The sequence below is a fragment of the Canis lupus genome, chromosome 23 (genome assembly GCF_011100685.1).
Source record: "Canis lupus familiaris isolate Mischka breed German Shepherd chromosome 23, alternate assembly UU_Cfam_GSD_1.0, whole genome shotgun sequence".
Classification (NCBI taxonomy): domain Eukaryota; kingdom Metazoa; phylum Chordata; class Mammalia; order Carnivora; family Canidae; genus Canis; species Canis lupus.
In genome coordinates, this window is record NC_049244.1 from 16,787,916 (window position 1) to 16,811,214 (window position 23,299).

Sequence of the window (23,299 nt, forward strand, 5' to 3'; positions counted from 1 at the left end):
TCCATGTCGTGCTGCCAACAGGGAGCCTCCTTCTCCCTCTGCCTACCACTCTACCTCTCTCTGTGTGCCTCTCATGAATAAATAAATAAAACCTTTTAAAAAAAAAGTGAATCTTCATTGTATATAAAGCATACCTTAATAAATTTTACCTTAAAAATAATTCGTTTGAATAAACATCCTATTCATGTATTTATTTATTTATAAGATTTTATTTATTTATTTGAGAGAGACAGAGATAGCAAGAGAGCACAAGTAGGGGGAGAGCAGGGAGCCTGATGCAGGGCTCAATTCCAGGACCGGGACCCTGGGACCATGACACGAGCTGAAGGCAGATGCCCAACTGACTGAGCCCCCCAGTGCCCCATAAATGTGCTATTTATTTAATTTTTTAAGATGTGACATTATGTTAGATACTAAGAGTAGATGGCAAATTCTTTAATTTGCATAAATCCACAAAATACAGACACAAACTATGTATTTACAAAAACATATTCAAATGTATTCTAAATTCCTACATTTGTCATATATATTCAAAATTTAGCATCAGACTGGATGATTTAGTATAAGAAACATTCCACTAAAGTTAGATAAAAGAGCTTAGTGACACTAATATTTAACATTTGTTGTAAAAGATAGTTCAGTATTCAAAAATTAAACTATTAGAAAAGAGGAGGGATTATGACTATGTCTAGGTGGATGATGGGAAAAAACAAAAGATAATCAAATGTAAAGCTACTCAGTCATAAGGGAATTCAGAAAGTAGTTAATAACAAGATGATTCTTTTAAATCAATAGCTTCACTATAGCAAATAAAATCCAATTAGAAAATGTAGGGGTACCTGGGTGGCTCAGTTGGTTAAGCGTCTGCCTTCAGCTCAGGTCCTGATCCCAGGGACCAGGGAGCTCCCTGTCAGGCGCTCTGCTCATCAGGGAGACTGCTTCTCCCTCTCCTTCTGCTTCTCCTGCCCTCTCCGCACTCATACTTTCTCTCTCTCTCTCTCTCTCTCTCTCTTGCTTTCTCTCAAATAAGTAAATATATACAATCTTTAAAAAAAAATGAAAATGTAATAAAAGATCTCCTTTATAGTAGGAGTAACAATATACTCAACAAAAATACATACAGATTAATTTATCAAGAAAGATATAAGCCAGGGGATCCCTGGGTGGCTCAGCGGTTTAGCGCCTGCCTTCCGCCTAGGGCGTGATCCTGGAGCCCCGGCATCGAGTCCCACGTCGGGCTCCCTGCATGGAGCCTGCTTCTCCCTTTGCCTGTGTCTCTGCTTCTCTCTCTCTATATCTCTCATGAATAAATAAATAAATCTTTAAAAAAAAAAAAAGAAAGATATAAGCCCGCATGCACAAAATGTACAGGTTATATTGAGAGAACACTTGAGTAAATGTTAGATACATTAATTTTGGAAAGAAAGTCTATTTAGTAAAGACATCTTTTTTTTATAAATAAATTTTTAGATTCAATGTAATCCAGTGTAACTGAGTGTAATGCAATCCTGATCAAAACTCCAATTCTAAGTTTCATCTAAAAGAATGGCTTTCTTGGCTAATAAGAGAATAGCCAATAAATTGCTTTAAAAAGAAAGTAGTGTAGAGGCACCTGGGTGGCTCAGTGGGTTAAGCTGACTCTTGATTTCTGCTCAGGTCATGATCTCAGGGTCCTGAGAGTGAGCACCTCCTTGGGTTCCACACCCCTCCTGGGGCTGAATGCAGGCTCAGCACAGAGTCTGCTTGAGATTCTTTCTCTCCCTCCCCCATTGCCCCTTCCCCTATTCTCTTTCTCTCTCTCTCTCTCTCTCTCAAATAAGTAAATATAATCTTAAAAAAAAAAAAAGCGGTGTATATTTTGGTGCTATGGGGAAAATTATAAAGCTAAGAAAAAGAATATGTCACTAAAACAAAAAGCCAAATGTTCAATGCTGTTCATAGAACCCAAAAGTATACCCAAGTTTCTTTTTTTTCTTTTCCTTTTTTAATTGAAGTTTGATTTGCCAACATATAACACCCAGTGCTCATCCCCTCAAGTGCCCTCCTCGGTGCCTGTCACCCAATTACCCCGTCCCCCCGCCCACCTCCCCTTACACTACCCTTTATTCATTTCCCAGAGCTAGAGGTCTCTCCTGTTTTGTTTCCCTATCAAATTTTTACCACTCATTTTCCCTCCTTTCCCTTTAATCCCTTTCACTATTTCTTATATTCCTGTATGAGTGAAACCATATGATGATTGTCCTCCGACTGACTGACTTCACTCAGCCTGATACCCTCCAGTTCCATCCATGTATACCCAAGTTTAGATGGAAATGTAGTATATATTTTTTGAAGCACTTTAGATTAGGGCTAATCAGTAAATGGTTTTTAAACAACTCATTAGCTACTTGTTAGAATGTAAAGATGAATTTCCACCATTCTATTCTTCAAAATTAATTTCAAATGTATCAAAAAAAACATGATATGAAAACATTGGACAAAATCTTAAAAAAGATGGTCTGGTTTTTCTACAGGTTCACCTAAAGTCTAACATGTATTAAGAAAGATATTCAAACTTTCTGTGCAGAATATGTCATCATATTCTGAGAGAGAGAGAGAGAGAAAGAAAGATAAATGCTAAAATAAGGGGAAATACTTGTAACACTCTACAAAGTATGATATATGTGATATCTAAAGAGCTCTACTAAATTTAAACATGATGCACAAATTCATTAGTCATTTTAGAAATGTAAAGTAATCTTCTCCTTACCAGAATGACAAAGACTAGAAGAGTAAGTAATAGCTGGTGTTGGTGAGAATGAGGAGAAATAGATGTTCTTAAACATTTTTATTGGGAATGTAAGTTGGTAATGTATACTAAAATTTTATACAAATATATTTGGTCTAATAACACCATTTCAAGGGATTCATTCCAATGAAATAGTGTAGATCACTACATACATTACACAATGAAATAGTGTAGTGTATGTAAAGATTTCCATGCAAGGTTGTTTATTGTGGCTTTGCTTATAACAGGAAAAGTTGAACAATGTTTGTATATTTGCATATTACATTTGTATTATATTTGTGTAACATTATGTCCACCCATATCTGGAAAGATACACAATTGTTAAAGTTAGGATATTGATTCAAATTAACTTACACATTAACCTAATTATTATCTCAGAAGGTAGGGCAGGTCCAACCATCAGCAACTCAAAGAAGTCCTCAAGGATCCAGAGTCTTTGCCTCTCTTATCTGTTGCTTGAGCACTGGGTCCCTTAAAGAGATACCGCTCATTATCCTACGATGGTGCCCGAGGCCATCAGGCTACTTGCTTCCTTTTCCTACATAAGTAGGACTGTGAAAGGAAAAAATAAACCTTTGGCCTAACCACGGACTCCAAGTTATCCCCCTCAGTCTGGACCAGTAGCAATTTCCATTGAAACAACGCATACTGATTGGCTTACACTACAGAAGGCTCTCCCCCATGCTGGGTTTAGGATCACCTTTCCTTGAGTCATGTGAGGAAGGAATAAATGTCTGAATAAAATAGGATTTTTTTTTTTTTTGGAAAAACAAGTCGAATAAGATGGACACATGGTAAGATACCCATTAGTAACCCTAATGGGGTTAATTGCTTTATGTTTGTACATATGTAGCCACAAAGAGAAAAGAGGGGTTATTACTTAGAGCTTTGGTTACAAGTGCTCAGGGTTGTTGGTTTTTTTTTTTTCTCACTATTCCTTTTTTTTCCTAAACAAACATCATATATCCTAAAGAGGGAAAAAAGTTTTTCGCTGATTATAAAAAACAAAGTATCAGTGGAAAACCTTGAGAATTTACAGAGACTTGAGAATTTACTAGTATCAGTGCCTCCACATTTATGCTAGAAATTTTCAACTGAGGCAATTGCTAGAGTCATAAATATATAAGATGGAGGGAAATCGAGGGGTTTTCTCTGGCATTCTTAGTACTTCCCAATCCCTGCCTGCTTTGTCAACACCCTTATGTACGGACGTTCAATGATCTGTAGACAAAGTGTAAGCATTCATAAACATTTAGGGCTTGGATACCAGAACACAAAACACTAAATGTCTGCTAAAGTATCATCAGCATTGACCTTCCCGCCTCTTCTTTATCTTTTCCTTCTTTCTTTAACATGATATTCTTTCCCTTAATACTCCCTAGCACTGTTATAATTCAGTCCTATAAGTAAAAGTTGACATGTTTAAATAGTACAAGATTTTATTTTATTTTTTTTAATCTTTTATTTATTCATGAAGAGACACAGAGAGAGAGAGGCAGAGCACAGGCAGAGGGAGAAGCAGGCTCCATGCAGGTAGCCCAATGTTGGACTTGATCCCAAGACTCCAGGATCACATGCTGAGCCAAAGGCAGGCACTCAACCACTGAGCCACCCAGGCTTCCCAGTACAAGACTTTAAAATGTTACAAACCTTGTTTAAAAATATATGGTCCAGGGGATCCCTGGGTGGCTCAGCGGTTTGGCACCTGCCTTTGGCCCAGAGGGCGATCCTGGAGTCCCCGGATCTTGTCCTGCGTCGGGCTCCCGACGTGGAGCCTGTCTCTCCCTCTGCCTGTGTCTCTGCCTCTGTGTGTGTGTGTGTCTATTATGAATAAATAAGTAGAATCTAATAAAATATAAAAATATAAAAATATATGGTCTGGTGGGTGGAGGGGATGAGGTAATTGGGTGATGGGCATTAAGGAGGGTATTTGATGTAATGAACCCTGGATGTCATATACAACTGATGAATCACTGAATTCTACTCTTAAAACTAATAATACGCTGCCAACTAAATTGAATTTAAGCAAAAATTTTTTAAAATACTTAAATAAAAATAAAAATATATGATCTGACCTCTATCATGCAGCAATCCCAGAGGCCTGATAGAAATGCACTACAGATATTCACCAAAGGACATGTCCAAGAGTGTTCATACTAATACTCTCTGTAATAAGCCACACTGGAAACAACCCAAATGTCTCCAGCAGAATGAACAAATTATATATGCACGCCATAGAATATTACACAGCAAGAAGAATGTACAAATGTAATCATATGCATCACATTGAGCAAATATCCCAAACAAGTTGAATGAAAGAAGCACTATTAGATTCCATTAATATAGCAAGGGGTGGCGGGGAGGCACGCAGGTGGAGAAAAAAAAAAAGATTCCACTAATACAGAATTCAAAAAACGAGGAATCTAATTGATGGTGATAGAAGTCAAAATGGTGGCCACCTTTTAGCAGGCACTGACCAGAAGAGGGCATGGGGCCTTCCGGAGTTCAAGCAAAACTGGATTTCTTAACATGGTTGCTGGTTATACAAGGGCATTTGATTTGGAGAAATTTATTGAGCTATATATTTAGGATATGTGTACTTTTCAGTATGTACTACACTTGAATTTTGGAAGTTTATTTTTAAAATATGGCCTGAAAAATGCAGATTATCATTTCCTTATAAGTTTTTTTAATGGATGACATGAATGCTCTTCGCTGTATAATGTTGTTTTGCTTCTATCCCTAAACATTTATAAAACTGAGGTCCAACTGAAATAGAGACCTCACTCTACCACTTAATTAAGCTCTGGAGTCTTTTCTTTCCCCTCACCTCTATTCCCCTTCTGAGTTTCAGTTGACTCAATGGAGACAATTTTCTCAGCTTAGTGTGCTGGTTAAGACCCCAGTGGGTTTACATCCTATCTCTGCAATTTAGTAGTGGTTTGATTTAAAGTAACTTACCCTTCAATGTTTCTCTTTTCTTATTTGTAAAATGTTAATAAAAAATAGTTCCAACCTCATATAGTTGTGAGGATTGAATGAACTAAAAGGTGTAAAGCATTGAGCAGTGTGAGCTCATTAGATGATGCTGGTTGGCATAAATTCTAGGACACACCTTTTAATTTCTGGAAATCCAGAAGCATTCTTTTTTTTTTTTCAGAAGCATTCTATAACCAATGATGTCTTACAATCACTATTGGTCAGGTGAGAGCCTGACCTGGGCTTCCAGCTTTTATTTTCCTTTTATGTATATAGGAATGAAATATGAAAATAACACTTGGTCTAAAAAAGCAGTTTTTTAAGTAAGCACAAAATTAAAATTTTAGGAGCTGGCCTTTTCTCTCTTAGTGACAAGATAATGATATATGTTAATGGATAGCATCTTAGAATTCATGATGTCCTTATGAAATACTTCATGAAGAAGCATTTTGGCATTATTCTATGTTTAAAATATTTCCATGCTTTATTTGACTTCTGTGTTTTAAAATCAATCATTTTTTAAAAAGTAAAAAAGAAATAAAATCAATCATTTTAAACTAGGTATTTTCCAGTGATCTTTAAAGCTTCCCTAGGAACTGGGCAATTGAAAGACTTCCCAGGGATGCAGAGCACTGTGACCAGATGCTCAGCTATCACTTGCTTCTTTCTGCTCTTAAAATGCCTTTTCTCCCTTCTCCACTGCCAATCCCAGAGTACCAGCCAGCAAAGGACCCCAGCACAGGGTTTTCCCTCACAGTCTTTTCCCCTTTCCCTTCTAAAATCAAATGTTACTTCTTCAGAAAGACCTCCATCAACCCCGGAGCCCATTAGCCCAGTGGTTCTCCAACTTTGCTTCATATTGAAATCATTTAGACACTTTCCAGTATTACTGATGCCTGCATCTCACTCTCAGATATCCTGATTTAATTGTTCCTGGGATATTACGGGGGCATTGGGATTTTTAAGAGCTCCCCAGGTGATTCTGCCAAGATTGGCAACCACTGCATTAGCCTGTTTGATGATTTTCTGATATTTTCTTAATTGCTTTATGTTTGTATCTCCCACCAGCTTCTAAAGACATGGAAGCTTATCTTTGTCAACACTGTCCGTCCATACAGTCTCGCACCAGAGCACCCTCCTAGAAGCTGAGCCTCACAGTGCATCTTCTAAGAAGCATAGAGAGCTTTGGCTTACTCAAGAGTTGCCATTAAGCCTGAGGGGATTGACTGATTGATTGATTGATTGATTTTTTTTTAAAAGATTATTTATTTATTTATTTATTTGACCGGGACAGTGAGAGAGTACAAGCAGGGGGAGTGACAGAGGAAGAGGGAGAAGCAGGCTGCTCGTGGAGCAGGGAGCCCAACACGGGGGGACCGATCCCTGGACTCTGAGATCATGCCCTGAGCCGAAGGCCGACGCCCGCCTGAGCCACCTGGGCGCCCCCAGCCTGAGGGGACTTAGGGAGTAATTCAGATTGGGTCATTTCTTGGGCCTTTGGCCGCACGCGATTTCTGGCCTGCGTCTACCCAACTGCATCCCCGCCCCCCGCAGCCCAGCCAGGCGGGATGTTAATGCGGCCGACGGTCCCCTCCAGGTCCTCCTCTTTGATCAGCTTTGGGACTGTCTAGCAGATCGCTCCCCCGCCCAGGAGCCCCGGGAGCACGGGGCAGGGTCCGAGAGCTTGTTTACCTGCTTCTGGGGTCTGAGAGTACGAACAATGAGGGGTCTCAAAGGCACGAAAGCCCCCACTGCGAGGCCCAGGCGGGGCTCCGCGCACGCCGTGCAAGGGGGCGCTGCGCCTGCCGCGGTGCCCAGCGCTCCTCCCGCCGCGCGCGCTTCCGGGGCCTCCGAGCAGCAGGCGCTCGGCCTCGCAGGGGCTCGCGGCTCGGCTCGGCTCGGCGTCGGCGCGCGCAGCTGCAGGGAAAGCCCCCAAACACCAATTTAATTTACTTAAGCTTTTCGGGTCATTTGTGCCCTGGGGTGTGTTGAGCTTGCAAAAACTCCGACTTCCCCAGGAACTAACTTGAAGGCGTATTTTCAAAGGAAAACAATCAAGTTGTTGAAGAGTGCTTATAAAAGCGTGCAGATGGGTGGGGGACAGATGAAGAGGAACTCGGGTGCATACACACACTTGCTGGTGCAAAACGTATAATAAGCCCCGAGAATACAAGAAATTAATCGTGCTCGCCGTCAGGCCAAGGTGTGTGCCAGACGATGCAACCTGGTGGCCTTTGAGTTTTTTTTTAAAAGCCTTACGCAAGTATGGATGGATAGATATAGAGATAGATGATTGATAGATTTTATATTGTGCTATATATTGTATGGTATTGTATATAACGCATTCTATTGTGGAAGGTATTATATTTTATTATAAAACCATACAATATGGTTATGTAATACGTATATACATTTATCTCTGGTTGGTAAAGTCAAGAAAGTTCAAATTGGCCTCTGCCTTCTAGGCTTATCCATTATACAGACAGAAAGGCTCGCGGAGTGAAAAGGCAAAGACGGAGACCAGAAATATGTGGGACACTCCCATATGTAATCACTCAAGGCGCCCGGGTGATTGCGGGGAAAGCGACAGGGGAAACTGAGGCGCTCGGCTACCCGAGTGCATTAGGAGTTCTGCGCTTGCAGCGGGGCAGAAGCCGAGAACCCACGCCTGGCGCGCAGAAGCTTCGGTTTCAGCCCCGCCTGGAATTGACTTTTTTTTTTTTTTTTTGCTCGGGCCACACACACCGGGGCGTGGGTGGGCTCTATCTTGCGTCAGGAAGAGGCACTCGCTGCGCGCTCCCAGCTCCGAGAGACTCCGTCTGCTTCTCTGAGGGCGGGACTCGGTCCCTGGGCTGCGTGTCGCCAGGTTAGGGCGGCCGCAGAGGCCGGGCGCGCCTGGAGAGACCGACCTGGGAGGCCGCCTCGCTTCCCCGCCCATCCCCAAATGAAAGGCTTGAGCGTCCGCCAGATAGCCAGGAAGGCCCCACCGCCCGCAATCCCAGCCCTGGAGCGCGTGGCCTGGGCGCTGCGCTGCGCGCCGGGTAACTGGGAAGGGGAAAGGGAAAGGAAACGCGACAGGCAGGGGGGCCAGAACTGGCAGCGCTCGCCACTGCTCGCTCTGTGGCTCGCCCCTTTGCCAAAGCTCGAGCCCAGAAACCTCGGTTTTCTATTAAAGGTCTCAGTGTTCTGGGCAAAGAGCACTGCCCTCCCAGCAATCAGGTCCGCCGGAGCAGGAACTCCCAAATTGTATGCCCTCGGGCAATTTACTTGATCTCTCTCTCTTTCAAACTCGGTTTTCCTTCCTATCTGTAAAATGGGGATGATAAAGGCACCTACCTCCGTGAAGAGGTAGCGAGGGTTTACGTGGAATATTGTACACCAAGGACTTGGCCCGGCCCTAGCTTGTAGAGAGAAGTCCCAAGCAAGAATGCCAGCCTGAACCCAGGATTGGTATTTAAAGTAGAGTTATGGGGCCCAGCTTCCATAAAAGAGACTCATTCTAAAGGTCCAGCGAGTGCCATCCACTCTCTTCCTCCCTCATAGGGGATTCCCATTCCAACACTTACCTGGAAGCCAAACCCCTCAAAGAAAACAATGCCCCACACCCCTCCCCATTCACGCATCCTTAACCCCTCCAACTGAGAGCCCCGCAGCTCAGACCGCCAGGATTGGAAAACCCGGGCTACCATTTTTAGCGGTGTGCCTGTGGGCAAGGGCCTTCATTTCTCCAAGTACACTTTACCCCTCTGTAAAATGGGTTGTTAAAAACATTTTAAGGTGCCGATTTTAAAAGATCGCAGAGATAAAGCAGGGAGTCTGGCCTATGGTCAGCTGCTGCTGCTTTTATTTTCCTCCTTTGGCTCTGGATTGGAGGATCAGCTCTATTTGAGACAAGTCGGCCCCAAGTAGATGAAGTAATGACTCCAGATGCTCTTTGCTCCCCCTGGAAATTCCTTTCCTGTGGACTCCTTGCAATCTTTGGGAGGAGGGGGTTCCACGGACCTTCCCGGACCCTGCTAAGTGGTTAAGCGGTCCAGGCTGACCAGGACTTGGGGCCCTCCTCAGCAGCAGCCCTCTACGGTTGATCTTGCTTTGCTCACGTCCTCTCAATTTGCAGATGCTTCCACTGAGGCCCGCAGGGCCCCCCCAACGAGCGGATCCAGACGGTGTGCTTTTAAGGACCCCCTCCTCCCCATTTAGGGTGCCTTCTCCTGGAGGGAGAGCCCTGCGGGAGGCATCCGACCATTCACTCAACTCCTTCGCGGTCGGGCGTTTAACCTAGTAGGTGGACAACAAAACCTGAGCTAAATACCCTATTTTTTTTTCTTTGACAAATAATCGGCCAGAACGGCAAAATCCCGGCAGGAGGCGGGAGGGCCAGGAGGCCTGGGAAAAACAGAATGCTAATGGGAGCCTGGAGGGGGCGGAAGGCGCACCCGGGCTAGGGCGCCCCAGCCGCCTCGCTTTGAAGTGCACCTTTCCAGCCGCGCTCAAGGGGAGGGCCCTGGATTCCACCCCTCCCCCACCCCTTCCATCCCAGGAGGTTCTGGGGAAATTGAAAGAAGCTCTATCAGCAACTGGGGACTCTCCCCTCAGGTTCTAACTGACCCAATCCTGCTTGCTACTTCTAGTTCGTGTTGCTTTTGACCTGTTGGTTCCTAGCCTTCCCCCAGTAGCATGGGAATCCCTGGAAGAGAAAAGACTATGGCTTAGGCATCCTCATTTCGCCCCAGTATCTAGTAAGAAGAGGGCAAGAAGAGAGCTCAACAGAAGCGTGATGGGGAGTAATAGGAAAGACTTTTGCTGTTCTAATTGCTTTACATTCTGTATGCTGTTGTTACAAGTTGGACCTTGGAGGCAGGTTAGGGAGCTTACCCAGACTCACAAAGCTAGTAATAGGTACAACCACAAGTACATACAATTCTGCATAGAACATTCTGCTTTTCTCTTAGTTTATGGAATGATCTCATTGGTGCCCTTCTTTCTCCCTCCCCCTCTCTTCCCCGGTTATCTTACCGGCTTAAAGCTCTCTGCTGAGTAACTCCCCAACCAAGATTTCCCCTCTCCCCATTTCTCACTGGGGGCCTGAATGGGAGATTCCAGCTGCCTGGTCATTTTGAAGCTTTGGTCAACAGGATCGGATCCTGCCCACCTGTTGTGTAAGACATCCTGCCGCACCTGTACCATAGAGGTGCCTTCTGTTGAAACATCCATTGCCATAGGCTCGGCCTGTCAGCTCTCTTAGTGACATGCGGGTGATTTATGTTCAAGATGATATTTCTCCTTGGCTGCATGTTGCTCGCTGCCATCAACAGCTGTACTGCAATTCCAGCACTAACTTTTCTATTTTCCTGTGGAAGTGGGTCAACTTTGAAATACACAGGAAAAGCCATGCAATAATGTAATAACTTTTGGTTAGAAAAGGTCTAGAAAAGATTTTTTAAGTCCTAAGAAGTCTTAAAAAGATAAAGATGTCAGGTCCATTAACTTAGGAAGATCTGTGTTATCTTTTTTCTTTTAATGGGAGAAAATAGCATTTTCACTTTGGTCTTTATGGTTATAAAGCCTGAGACCTGACAGTCCTTGAGCTAGTTTATCTGTTCTGGTTTAGTAACCCTTTCCTTTCAGTTAACAGATGAACCGCTACTAAGTGTCAGGACTTTCAGGGTGCAAAAGTAAGCAAAACAGGTGGAACCCTGTATAATCCTTTTGTATTTTAATGTAGCAATAATTAGCCAAACAGCCCCATAATTTATTTCTGAGCATATTTTACTTCATTTACTTTGCTCCCACATGGTTTTCTTGTATTTATGTAAATCTATGTACTTCCATAAATGTGAATATAATAATGATAAGGCAGCACTGAAATCCAGGAATTCATTTGCAGTTTAAAAAATACTTTCATAAGAAAAGATTCTTGATTCAATATTTAAGAAAACATCAGTTATTTTTCATAATGAGCAACTTTGGGTATATTTCTTAACTTTCTTTTCACGATTCTCCCACCTCCTCAGATTTTGCCAGTGAACTATATTTGCTCTTAGCAATCTAAGGACATAGATTGATAACTCAGAAAATACTTTAAATTTTCCATGTTTGTTTGAAAAAAATAAAGTGAGTTTAAGGTTTAAGGTCCTTTGCCTCACACATTTGTGGAACTGGCGAGTTTTTGTTTTTGTTTTTGTTTTTTTTTAAAGCAAGTGATCAGTCTATTTCACCGTTATGGTGAAATATAAATTCTTATAAAAGTGAAACTGGGTTGGTGGGTGTATCTTGCTGTTGTCAGCAGAATCAAAACTACTTGTCCTTGCCAAAGTGTTTTATCTTACAGGACATTTTCTTTAAAAGAAAAAAAAAAAGTGAAACACGAACAACTTTACCGTGATGAAAGCTCCCTCCCCCTTTGCAAAGCGCAGTGGAGGTGGCAGGTCTGGCCAGCAGAGAACAAAGGGCCAAAGAGTTAACCTGAGATGGTGAAATAAAATGTAACATCAACAAAGAAAAGGCCATAGATAAATAGTTAAAGGACCAACTCACCACAAAACACCCATTGACGTTTTCCCAGAGTCCAGGCGAAGCGCTGGTGACCGGGTAATGTTGGAATGTTTTCCTAGGGTTAAAAGGAGAACCGGCAGCAAGTCTGCTCAGAATTTACAAAGTGTTTGAATAACACGGACGGTGTTTTGATAACACATTTTTAGTGGGGGTGAAAATAATAGAATTTATTGGGACATTTATATGGGCCCCCTTGGTTGTGTGTGGAGGGGGGGGCAGGGCAGGAGGAAAACCATATATCACTGCACTCATCTATAACTCACCCCTGTAACTTATATACATGCATATGTATTTGATGTGTAATACTCCTGTTCTAGCAAAATGCTTCTCAGTGTTGCTCTTAAAAGAATGTACCGATAGTGGTTACCTTTAAGTGGGGAGAGATGGGTAAAGAGGTCACCTGGCCCCGGGTTGGCAATAACTTTGTGTTCTCAGGATGAGATGGTGGCATGAAGCTGGTTTGATCGCTTAAACCAGTAGAGCATAAAGATCTTCCATAGGCTCACACACAGGCTTGGCCTGGGCTTTCTGGTAGCCTTCAAAGGGTGCTGCTTGCTCCAGCTCAGGCTGAAAGGTGCAAGATTTGAGTTAATCCAGCCGGCATTTGGGTCTGGGGTTCCAAGGGGTCTCCACGTTTCCTCCCCAGTGTTGATGTTTTTGTTCAATGTATTCCAATACACTGTCAGTTGAGCCACATAAAACCAGGCACCTTTCAATAAATGTCTCATTTGGATTTCATGAAGCTTGGGGTGTAATTGAAATCAAACAGCAAACAGGCTGGAAGGCGCTGTTATTTGCCCACCCAATCTTAGGAGGGTGCTGCCTGACATGTTCACTGAAGCCACTGCTTTAGCTTTCTTTTCTGTTCCTATTTCTGGAAAAGAGTGCATGGATTTTAAAGTTTGGCTGGGATACATGAAAATATTTTTTATGTCTCTTTCTCTGATTATAAGTAAAATTGGGCCAGCAAAAGAAAATCCGTTCCAAGTAGGAAATCACAGATTTGCTCATCTATAACTCTTCAGGCATTTAGATTAGTATATTCCATATGTGACGATAATGATAATGCAATTAGTCAATACAGGAAAAACCATACAATACAATGAGATTTCTTTATGTTGTCGGGGGGGAAAAAATCATCTTTAGTTGACACAGTGCTTTTTGTATGATGTCAAAAAGTAATTTGTAACTTACAAATGCAATATAAATCATGGATATGTTTTCCATGTTCCCCAAATCCCAGGTTTCAGAGCAGTTTTGTGCAGCTTGGATTTGGATTCTCTTTGAATTCCTCTTTATTTCTCCATCTGTCAAATGTGTTAAAGTTTGGGTAAAATAATAGATATATCGGGGGAGATGAGGAGATATAAACTGCAGTTTCCCGCGCCAAGAGTCCACGTTAATCTTGATCACACATACAGTGTATATATTTAATAATTAGGTAGCACTCAGAATGAACCCACGCGCTTTCAGAGCTTGCTCTGGGGCTGGAATAAAATCAACCCTTTCTGATGTGGCGCGGGGGACAGCTGGCCCGCGTTATTTGCGCCAGAGTGGGTCGGAACGATGCCTGTTGCCTGCGATGGCACTTTGCCACGCGCAGCGCTTCCCTGGCCGCCTCGAAAGCAGTCTGAAGGGACACCGAAGCCCGCTTTCTCTCTGTGATAAAGCGCAAAACTGGTATCTACCCTCAGCCACCCTATCTCCAAATAATGTGAGATTCGATCTCACCCCTACTTTTCCCTCACACGTCCCGCGTGCGGTTCAGGTCCAGCCTAACGTGGAGAAGCCCGTGTCCGAGTCGTGTAACCAGGTTCCCCACACCCGGACTACGTCTCCGAGCGGCCCGAACCGCGCAGCCCCTTCCTCTCCGGTTCTCGGGACCCCCCGCGGACTCCCCATCACTTTGGAAATGACGAAGTCTTCAAACGCACAAAGTACTTGAAAAATTCAATTCTCCCAGACTTCCATGGGTCGAAGTAAAACAAAAGGCGCAAGGTGGGAGTGGATGGCCGGGTGGGCAGAGCGGGGAGCCACGTCAAACCCGAACTCTACTGGCAGGACGAAATGCTAGGAGCGCTGGGCAGGGCGCGCTCTGGGCCACTTTGCAGGGACGCGCTCCCGGGCTGCTCTGCCCTGGACCTGCGGGGCCGCAGCCCGGCCCACTCGCTTCATGTGCTCGCTCTCCACTGACTGTGGCCTGACCCTGACAACCTCACACCCCCGGTTTTCACCTCCCCCCCCCCCCCCGCCGAAAAACTGGTAAATTCCCTGGAGCGTCCGAGTGTGTTACGGACCGTCTCGGTTTCTACCCCAGACGTGCCGATGTCGGCTGGCGCTGCTGCGGTCCTGAGCCCAGGTCGGAAGGCTTCGAGGCGCTCTGCACTGGCGTGTGCCCTCAACAAATCCTGCGGCCGCCTCATCTGTTGTGGGCTACGAGTTTCCCGTGTGATCGCGTTCGGTTGGGGAAGCAGAGTCCCAACATCTCAGCCGGAAAATGCGCTCCCGGAGCGCTTACAAGCCGCGTCTGTAATTGCTTATTAACAGCGAATATTCATGCTTCTCCTTATCCGCAATGAGACGTGCCTCCCCCCTTTTCGGTAATAAAACAATAAAATAAGACGGCACCACTCTTGACTCTACTGTCTGCGGAAACGCAAGGGAGAAACAGGCAGCTGGGGCAAAAGGGCTTGATTCAATATCAAACTGATTATTTCACTAATTATTCTACCTTCTGTGTTGCGCCGCAGAGGAGAGGCGCAGGGAATCTCAACCGCACTGCTGCTGGGGAACCTTTGTCTCTTGGTGCCAGGCCCAGCTGAAGATGCTGTGTGGAGGGAATCCGAGGTTCAGGGAAACTGAGCTGCGGTGGATTTTGAATTGTGGGGAGCAAATGCGATTGCCTCCTGAAAGCAGGCGTGTGGGCGTGAGGATGAGGGTGTCTCCAGTGCCCCACCCCACCCGGGCTTCTGATTCATAAGCTGGGTCCTCAAGGATGACGTTGTGCTCTCACCGACCCCGGAACCCCAAAAGCCGAGCGCAAGGTTCTTCTTCACGAACCCTTCCCGATAAGTAAAAGAGCGGGACCGAACAAAATGGGGTTCTTGTGTGCTGAAGGCCTGGGAGCCTCCCACCATCGGGAGGAAAGTGTACCTGAAGCTACAACTCCTGGTGTGGAGAGAAACCTCGCTTGCCCAGATCCCCACCCTCTGGGACCGGTGCCTCCTGCAAGCTCTCGGCTTGCAGAGCCTTTCTCGTGCCAGCCTCTAAAACCTGCTCCCGCCCCGGCATCCTCCTCTCCGAGTGCCGAGATGACTTCTGTGCCAGCAGTGGACCCCGCTAAGGAGACCCCAAACCCTGTTCCCCTAAACTCCAGCAAAATACGGACACCACGACTGATTCTCACAGTAGGACAGTCTCAAAAAAAAAAAAAAAAAAAAAAAAAAAAAGGCCTAAAGGAAAAGAAAGTCGCAGTCGACATGATCCAATTAGTAAATGCCTAATTGAATTAGTGTCACCTCCGTCAGCCAATGGGAGAGCCCCCGGGTTGTGGGGCCGCGAAGCCCCTCCCTGGCCGCACATATATAAAGCAGCCAATGACAGGCTGCAAGTTTCCAAGTGGTCAACTTGACCCGCACTTGGGCAGTCGAGAAGGGCAGAAAGGCTATAGCAGCGCTGGTGGGTGGATAGGGCCAGAGATCTAAATCTTCTTATTCCTGGGGGGTGAGCGCGGAGGAGGCCGGGGGTCCAGAGAGGCCAGAAGGACGGGGAAGGAAAAGGAGAGTGCTTTTTCGGTCAACCTCCACCTCCTGCCTTCAAACCCAGGGCGCTTTCCCGGCGGAAAGGGCGCTGTGTTCGGGGCGCGCGGGCGCGCGCCTTAGCGGCCCGCGTGCGGCCAGGTGGGTAGCCCCAGCACCGGAGGAAGGGGAAGTTACCTTCCCCTCGGAAGAGGGCGCTGGCTCCCCCATCCTGCCTTTATATTAAGGCCGCGGGAGGAGAGGAAGCAGCCAGCTGCCGTCCGCGCTTCGCAAAGCATGCAGTTAGGGGAGCAGCTCTTGGTGAGCTCGGTGAACCTGCCCGGCGCGCACTTCTACCCGCTGGAGAGTGCGCGAGGCGGGGGCGGCGGGAGCGCAGGCCACCTCCCTGGCGCGGCCCCCTCGCCCCAGAGGCTGGACTTAGACAAAGCGCCCAAGAAGTTCCCTGGCAGCCTCGCGTGCGAGACGGGGAGCGGGGAGCCCACGGCCGCCAGCGCGGGGGCCCCCGCGGCCATGCTCAGTGACGCCGACGCCGGGGACGCCTTCGCCAGCGCCGCGGCAGTGGCCAAGCCCGGGCCCCCGGACGGCCGCAAGGGCTCCCCCTGCGGGGAGGAGGAGCTGCCCTCGGCCGCCGCCGCCGCCGCCGCCGCGGCCGCCGCCGCCGCCGCCGCCGCCACCGCGCGGTACTCCATGGACAGCCTGAGCTCGGAGCGCTACTACCTCCAGTCCCCCGGGCCTCAGGGCTCCGAGCTGGCCGCGCCCTGCTCGCTCTTCCCCTACCAGGCGGCGGCCGCGGCGCCCCACGGATCCGTGTACCCTGCTCCCAACGGGGCGCGCTACCCCTACGGCTCCATGCTGCCCCCCGGCGGCTTCCCCGCGGCCGTGTGCCCACCTGGGAGGGCGCAGTTCGGCCCCGGAGCCGGCGCGAGTAGCGGCGCGGGAGGCGGCGGCGGCGGGGCCGGCGGCCCGGGGGCCTATCAGTACAGCCAGGGCGCCCCGCTCTACGGGCCGTACCCCGGGGCGGCCGCCGCGGGGTCCTGCGGAGGACTGGGGGGGTTGGGGGTTCCTGGTTCCGGCTTCCGTGCCCACGTCTACCTGTGCAACCGGCCTCTGTGGCTCAAATTCCACCGCCACCAAACCGAGATGATCATTACGAAACAGGGCAGGTGAGAGCAGCGCGGAGGGGCCCCGAGGTGAATGACAACTGAGTGAGTGACTGCGTGGTCCGGGGAAGGCCGGGGGTGAGGGAGCGGTGCCCGTTCGCCCAGCGCTACGCTCCGAGGGCGCTTTCCCGCGCGCACCTCCAGTCGGGTGTCCCTCCGGCCCGCGCACAGCTCTGTGCACGGCGCTAATGTTGCAGCTGCGCCCCCGCCCATCCCTTCCCCTCCCGTCACCCTCATCTGGACCGGCGAGGAGGCGGAAATGGAAATCGGGGCTTGTCCACAAAGCTGGATTTACTAGAACCGCCCGCTCGGCATCCCGAGCCGTCCCCGCGTACCCGCGAGGAGCCGCGGCGGGGGAGAGGCGCAAAGGTTGGCTTCCTGAGCGCAGCAGGGGGGCTCCCGCAGCTTTAGGCGCCGGAGTCGCCGTGGGGCGCCTGGGGGAGGCGGCATCAGAGGCTTAGCTGGTCCGGCAGTGCGTCAGGCAGGCCCTGGAGCCGGACCTGGTGGGGTTCGGGACGTGAGAAAGTTCTGATCCCCATCCGACTGCTAACGGTGGGTGCGAATGGTTGAAGTGAGCGGTGGGTGCCGGGAGAGGGGCGCTCGAGGGGAGCTTTTAACCTGGCGAGCACAATTCAAAAATTTTAACAGGAACAACTGAATGTTGTTCTCTGGCCCTTAAACGTAGAAGAAAAGAATGGTTTTTAACATCCTGGTAGAAAAATTAAGGACTTGAGTGGGGAGAAGGTGTGGTAGCACCTCAATTTGGGAGATACTGACTTTGGGGCAAAGGGTTTCAGAAAACAGACACGTTCCAAGAGTTGACAACTGGTGTATTTCGCAGAGTTAGGGCCCCTTTCTGTACCGGTGTTCGGTTCTTCCTGTAGGCTGTTAAATGTCCTACGCCCGCCTACCCACCCCAGATGCGGGCAGACCTGGCCTGCTTTCAGGCATCTGGACTCAAATCGCTGATCCTGGTTCTGTTCCCTTGCACAGGCGCATGTTTCCTTTCTTGAGCTTCAACATAAACGGACTCAATCCCACTGCCCACTACAACGTGTTTGTAGAGGTGGTGCTGGCGGACCCCAACCACTGGCGATTCCAGGGGGGCAAGTGGGTGACCTGCGGCAAGGCGGACAGTAACATGCAGGGTGAGGAGAGAGGAGGCCCAGGCAGGGGAGGAGCGGGCGGGGAACCCCTGACTCAAAAAATTCATTTAAATCCAACACTTTCCACCCTGGTCTGGGGCCTAGAGGTGTTAGTCTGAGTTTGCTTGATACTGATTGTTTGAAACGGGGAGAGTGGGAGAGAACTGCCAAGTCACATTTCTTGCCTACCAGTATAAACTTGGATACTTTTAACCATGACCCTAGTCCCCCCACCAATTCCTATGAAATGCTCTAGTGGAAAGGGCTCCTGACACTCTAACCTTCACTTGAGAAGGCCTTGCTCAAGGTTGAGTCCACATGAGAACCCAGCCACTTTCCATCAGAGATGTTGCCCTTCCAGCTTTAGAAGGGCCCAAATTGACCTTCAAGAGACATCTCCTGGTGGCTCTCATTTTTATTTGGAGGTAGCATTAAGAGGACTGCCTTGTCAACTGAAGGCAGGGAGCACAGGGGCCCTGGGAGGGCTGTCAGTGGAGTCTAGTTGGAGAGTGGAGAGCAGAGTCCTGGGGAGCCTTGTGCCAGAAGACTATCTCTCAGATCTTTGCCCAGAAGTAACAGACATCCCTCCCCTATGTCCATTTGTAATCAGCCCTATCTGCTTGGGTTTTGTGTTTTGTTTCATTTTCTCTTAGGCAACAAAATGTATGTTCACCCAGAGTCTCCTAATACTGGTTCCCACTGGATGAGACAGGAGATTTCCTTTGGGAAATTAAAACTCACCAATAACAAAGGCGCAAATAACAACAACACCCAGGTAGAGTGACAGAGGACGGGGTGTCTTTTGGCCATAGATCTCTTTCCTAACAAGTTTCCATACTCTTCACTGTATTTGTAATATTTGCAGGTGTCACCTGTTTGCTTACCTAGTTCTGACCTTTTTTTTTTTTTTCCCTTTTGACCTTTCTCATTTTTACTAGATTTCGGTTAACAGTGAGTTGACTGTTAGGAGAAGAAATGCTAAAGTCTTTCGGGAGACTTTGTAAACTAAGAGAAAAGAGTGTTTTTCAAACACGCATACCCAGCTAGCTAGGGTTTAAGTTTCAAAAGCAGCAATGATAAGATCTTAAAAAGTGGCTATAGAACAAGGGAACTGTCGGTGGGGGAGCAAGCAGGAGTCCCATTCCAAGACGTGTAGTTTGTTAAGATTTATATCTAAGAGACTCTTTGGATTTGGCAACTCTTTCTCTGTATCACTTCCAGATGATAGTGTTACAGTCTTTACACAAGTACCAACCCCGACTGCACATTGTTGAAGTGACAGAGGATGGTGTGGAGGATCTGAATGAGCCCTCAAAGACTCAGACCTTTACCTTCTCCGAAACGCAGTTCATTGCGGTGACTGCCTACCAAAACACCGATGTGAGTGTCCTCCTAAACGTCCCAAGAATCTCTACAGCTAGATCCAGTGTGACAAAGCACTCAACGACTGTTTTTCTCCCCTGTCTAGATAACTCAACTAAAGATTGATCATAACCCCTTTGCAAAAGGCTTCAGAGACAACTACGATTCGTAAGTGCAGCTTTTATTCATATTTGCACGGTCGTCTTTGAACAGGACATATATAACCAGACACTTCCCAGAGAACGTTCTAGGAAGAGATTTCACATTTGTTTGGGATTTTCACCTATTTTTATTTTTGCGCACCCCCCCCCCCCATGGCTAATCTTGCTTTGGAATTTTCATGGAATGATTTTGTTCATTTTTTAATAAAGATTTTATTTATTTATTCATGAGAGACATGCAGAGAGAGAGAGAGGCAGAGACATAGGCAGAGGGAAAAGCAGGCTCCAGGCAGGGAGCCTGATGTGGGACTTTGGGATCACTCCATGAGTCAAAGGCAGCCGGTCAACTGCTGAGCCATCCAGGCGTCCCTTTTGTTCATTTTCTAAAGCAATGTTAAGGGCTCTAAAATGAGGAGCTATTTTTTTTTAACATTTGAGTGGCGATTTGAAATTTTCATAATCTGCATTTATATGCCTTTCATTTGATCCCACTTTTTTTGCCTCTTAGGATTGGGTATTATTACTCTTTCTATTATTATTATTATTATTATTATTATTATTATTATTATTTTACATAAGAAAAACCTAAAACTAAGAGGATGTCATTTTCACAACATTAAACAGTAAGGCCCCAACAGACCATTTACATGTGGGATTTCTAACACCATAGCCAGCATTCCTTCTGTGACACTGACAAAGGAGAATTGCACTGTTCTCCAAGTTCTAGGACCTGGAAAGGCAGATTTTTCTATATTTTAAACACCTAGAGCTTGGGAGGAAACTTTTTTTTTGTATGAGCCAACAGTCCAGCTGAAGTAGACCAGTGCATCTCCTACCTCCATCCCTCCACTCCAGCAGACTAGTGCTCCCAGTACAGCCTACTATGTGAGCTTTTTTGATTTCTGGGAGGTGGTTATTTGGGGACAACATTAGGGTTTTTTTTTTTTAAGTGTTTCTCTTTATATTGTAGCATGTACACCGCTTCAGAAAATGACAGGTTAACTCCATCTCCCACGGATTCTCCTAGATCCCATCAGATTGTCCCTGGAGGTCGGTACGGCGTTCAATCCTTCTTCCCGGAGCCCTTTGTCAACACTTTACCTCAAGCCCGATATTATAATGGCGAGAGAACCGTGCCACAGACCAACGGCCTCCTTTCACCCCAACAGAGCGAAGAGGTGGCCAACCCTCCCCAGCGGTGGCTTGTCACGCCTGTCCAACAACCTGGGACCAACAAACTAGACATCGGTTCCTATGAGTCTGAATATACTTCCAGCACCTTGCTCCCCTATGGTATTAAATCCTTGCCCCTCCAGACGTCCCACGCCCTGGGGTATTACCCTGACCCAACCTTCCCTGCCATGGCAGGCTGGGGTGGTCGGGGTTCTTATCAGAGGAAAATGGCAGCTGGACTCCCATGGACCTCCAGAACAAGCCCCCCTGTGTTCTCTGAAGATCAGCTCTCCAAGGAGAAAGTCAAAGAAGAAATTAGCTCTTCTTGGATAGAGACACCCCCTTCCATCAAGTCTCTCGATTCCAATGATTCGGGGGTATACACCAGTGCTTGTAAGCGACGGCGGCTGTCTCCTAGCACCTCTAGTAATGAAAATTCGCCCTCCATAAAGTGTGAGGACATTAACGCTGAAGAGTACAGTAAAGACACCTCAAAAGGCATGGGGGGGTATTATGCTTTTTACACAACTCCCTAGAGAGTTATTTTAACTTCGTCAAAATGAGCTCACTTTTTGCAGATGGACTTGGTGGTGTTTTTTTTGTTGTCTTCTTTGCCTAGGTTTGCCAAAAAGACGTTTGCATTCCACCTCGATGCATCCCGTTTTGTGCAATCCTCTAAAAGAAGGTACCAAAGCTTTTTGATTGCTGCAGGTAACTGAAATGAGCCTCGCCATTTTTTTTTCTTTTTTAAATAAAATTAATGAAGGACTGTAAAGCGTTTTTAAAATTCGAAGGTTATTTGAGGTTCTGGATTTATTTATTGGAGGCACTAAACATTCCGAGAATCGGGCTGTGAAGATTTGAGTGCTGAGCGCTAGCCAATGGGTCAAAAGCTTCGGTTCTCGTTTCTATTTGTAAATCTGTAAGCAAGGAGAATCCCAGAGTGGCAAGGTGTTTTGCTTCTGGAAGAGAGGGCTGGGCCTTAAGCTTCAACGGGGGACTTTTTGCTGTTACTTTCTGCTAGGGGCAAAAGATGCTAGGCCTGGGAGGTGAGAAAAACCTTATGTGAAGGTGCTGGCTTTACCTGACTGATTTCCTCCTAGGCTTTTGCAGCAAGCCATGTTTGCCCCTAGTTCAGGACTGCTTCACTTGCTAGGCCTCTGCTAACATGCTGGGGTGGCTAGTAGGACTCAGGAGAGGGCAGGCGAGGGAGTCGCCAAAAAAGAAAAAAAAGAAGAATTTTAAAGTGTACAGTTTTGTGTGTGCTTAGATCCACTGTAGAATAATGTGGGATATATTGTACAAATAGCCTCCTTATGTGTCTGAGATTATGTAAAACTGGTGCTTTGGCTTTGTAAAGAATTCACAAATCACCCGACAGCAGTTGCAGGGCCAGGGGGATAGGTTCTCTCATCATCTGGGATATTGGGGAATATTCTGTTTACTTCTTAGATAGTTAAGAATGTATTCAGCTACTCTGTACTAACTTGAAACGTGTTTAATGAAAACTCCTACTTCACCCTCTTTCTTTGCCATCCCCTCTACCCAGCTCGATAATGTGAAGAAACTAAAACCGGATGCCACAGCTCCTATAGGCTTTTTAGATACCTTGGATTTTTATGTACAGTCTTAGTCATTTTTAATAAATGTGGTTCATTAAGGGAACGGGCAGAGCTGTCTTCTGTACTAAGGGTTTTAATCTTTGTTTTGAAAATCATTTTGCTTCCTCCTCCACCCCCTCCAGCATGAACACTAAGTCCCCTACCCGCCCCCCTTCTCCCCCAGGCTCTAGAATCTGTAAGTGGACACTGTAGTCACAAGGGGGTGGGGTTGCTTTTGTTTATCTTCTTTTCTTTTTTTTTTTTCTTGAAGATGAATGGGTTTATTTCCTCACCCCACTGGGAAGTCTGGACAATGGGTATTGGGCCTGCCGGCGGGGGTGGGGGGAGAGGGGAGGTTGCAGAGATGCAGGATTGCCCATTGCTAGGCTTAACCTGGCCTGGAAAAGCTCAGCTCCCGGCCCTTGGACTCCGGGCCCCGCCTCGGCCCGCGACCACTTGGTTCTCCGGGCTTTTTCCTAGGCTCTCCTGGGGCCGCCCATCCCCGGACCCACGTGGGCTCCCCGGGAAACCCCGTGGCCCCTTGAGCGCCCACGGGTTACCGGTCCCTGAAGCGCGGCGGGAAGCGGGCCGCCCACAACTCCAGTGTCGGCTGCAAC

The 23,299-nt window shown here is 47.0% G+C and overlaps 1 protein-coding gene across 4 annotated transcripts in view; it reads left to right on the forward strand.

Moving 5' to 3' along the window:
• The window catches only part of EOMES (eomesodermin), a 36,000-nt gene extending 13,254 nt beyond the window's left edge, over positions 1-22,746 (forward strand). The window contains exons 1-6 of one of the 4 annotated variants that reach the window (XM_038570655.1): positions 15,862-16,000; positions 18,234-18,388; positions 19,039-19,160; positions 19,607-19,765; positions 19,854-19,915; positions 20,879-22,746. In XM_038570655.1, the coding sequence (XP_038426583.1) occupies positions 18,238-18,388; positions 19,039-19,160; positions 19,607-19,765; positions 19,854-19,915; positions 20,879-21,617 (1,233 nt within the window). In that variant the 5' untranslated portion in view covers positions 15,862-16,000; positions 18,234-18,237 and the 3' untranslated portion in view covers positions 21,618-22,746. The other 3 variants (XM_038570652.1, XM_038570653.1, XM_038570654.1) reach the window with 3 other exon arrangements.
• Positions 22,747-23,299: the final 553 nt, after the last annotated feature.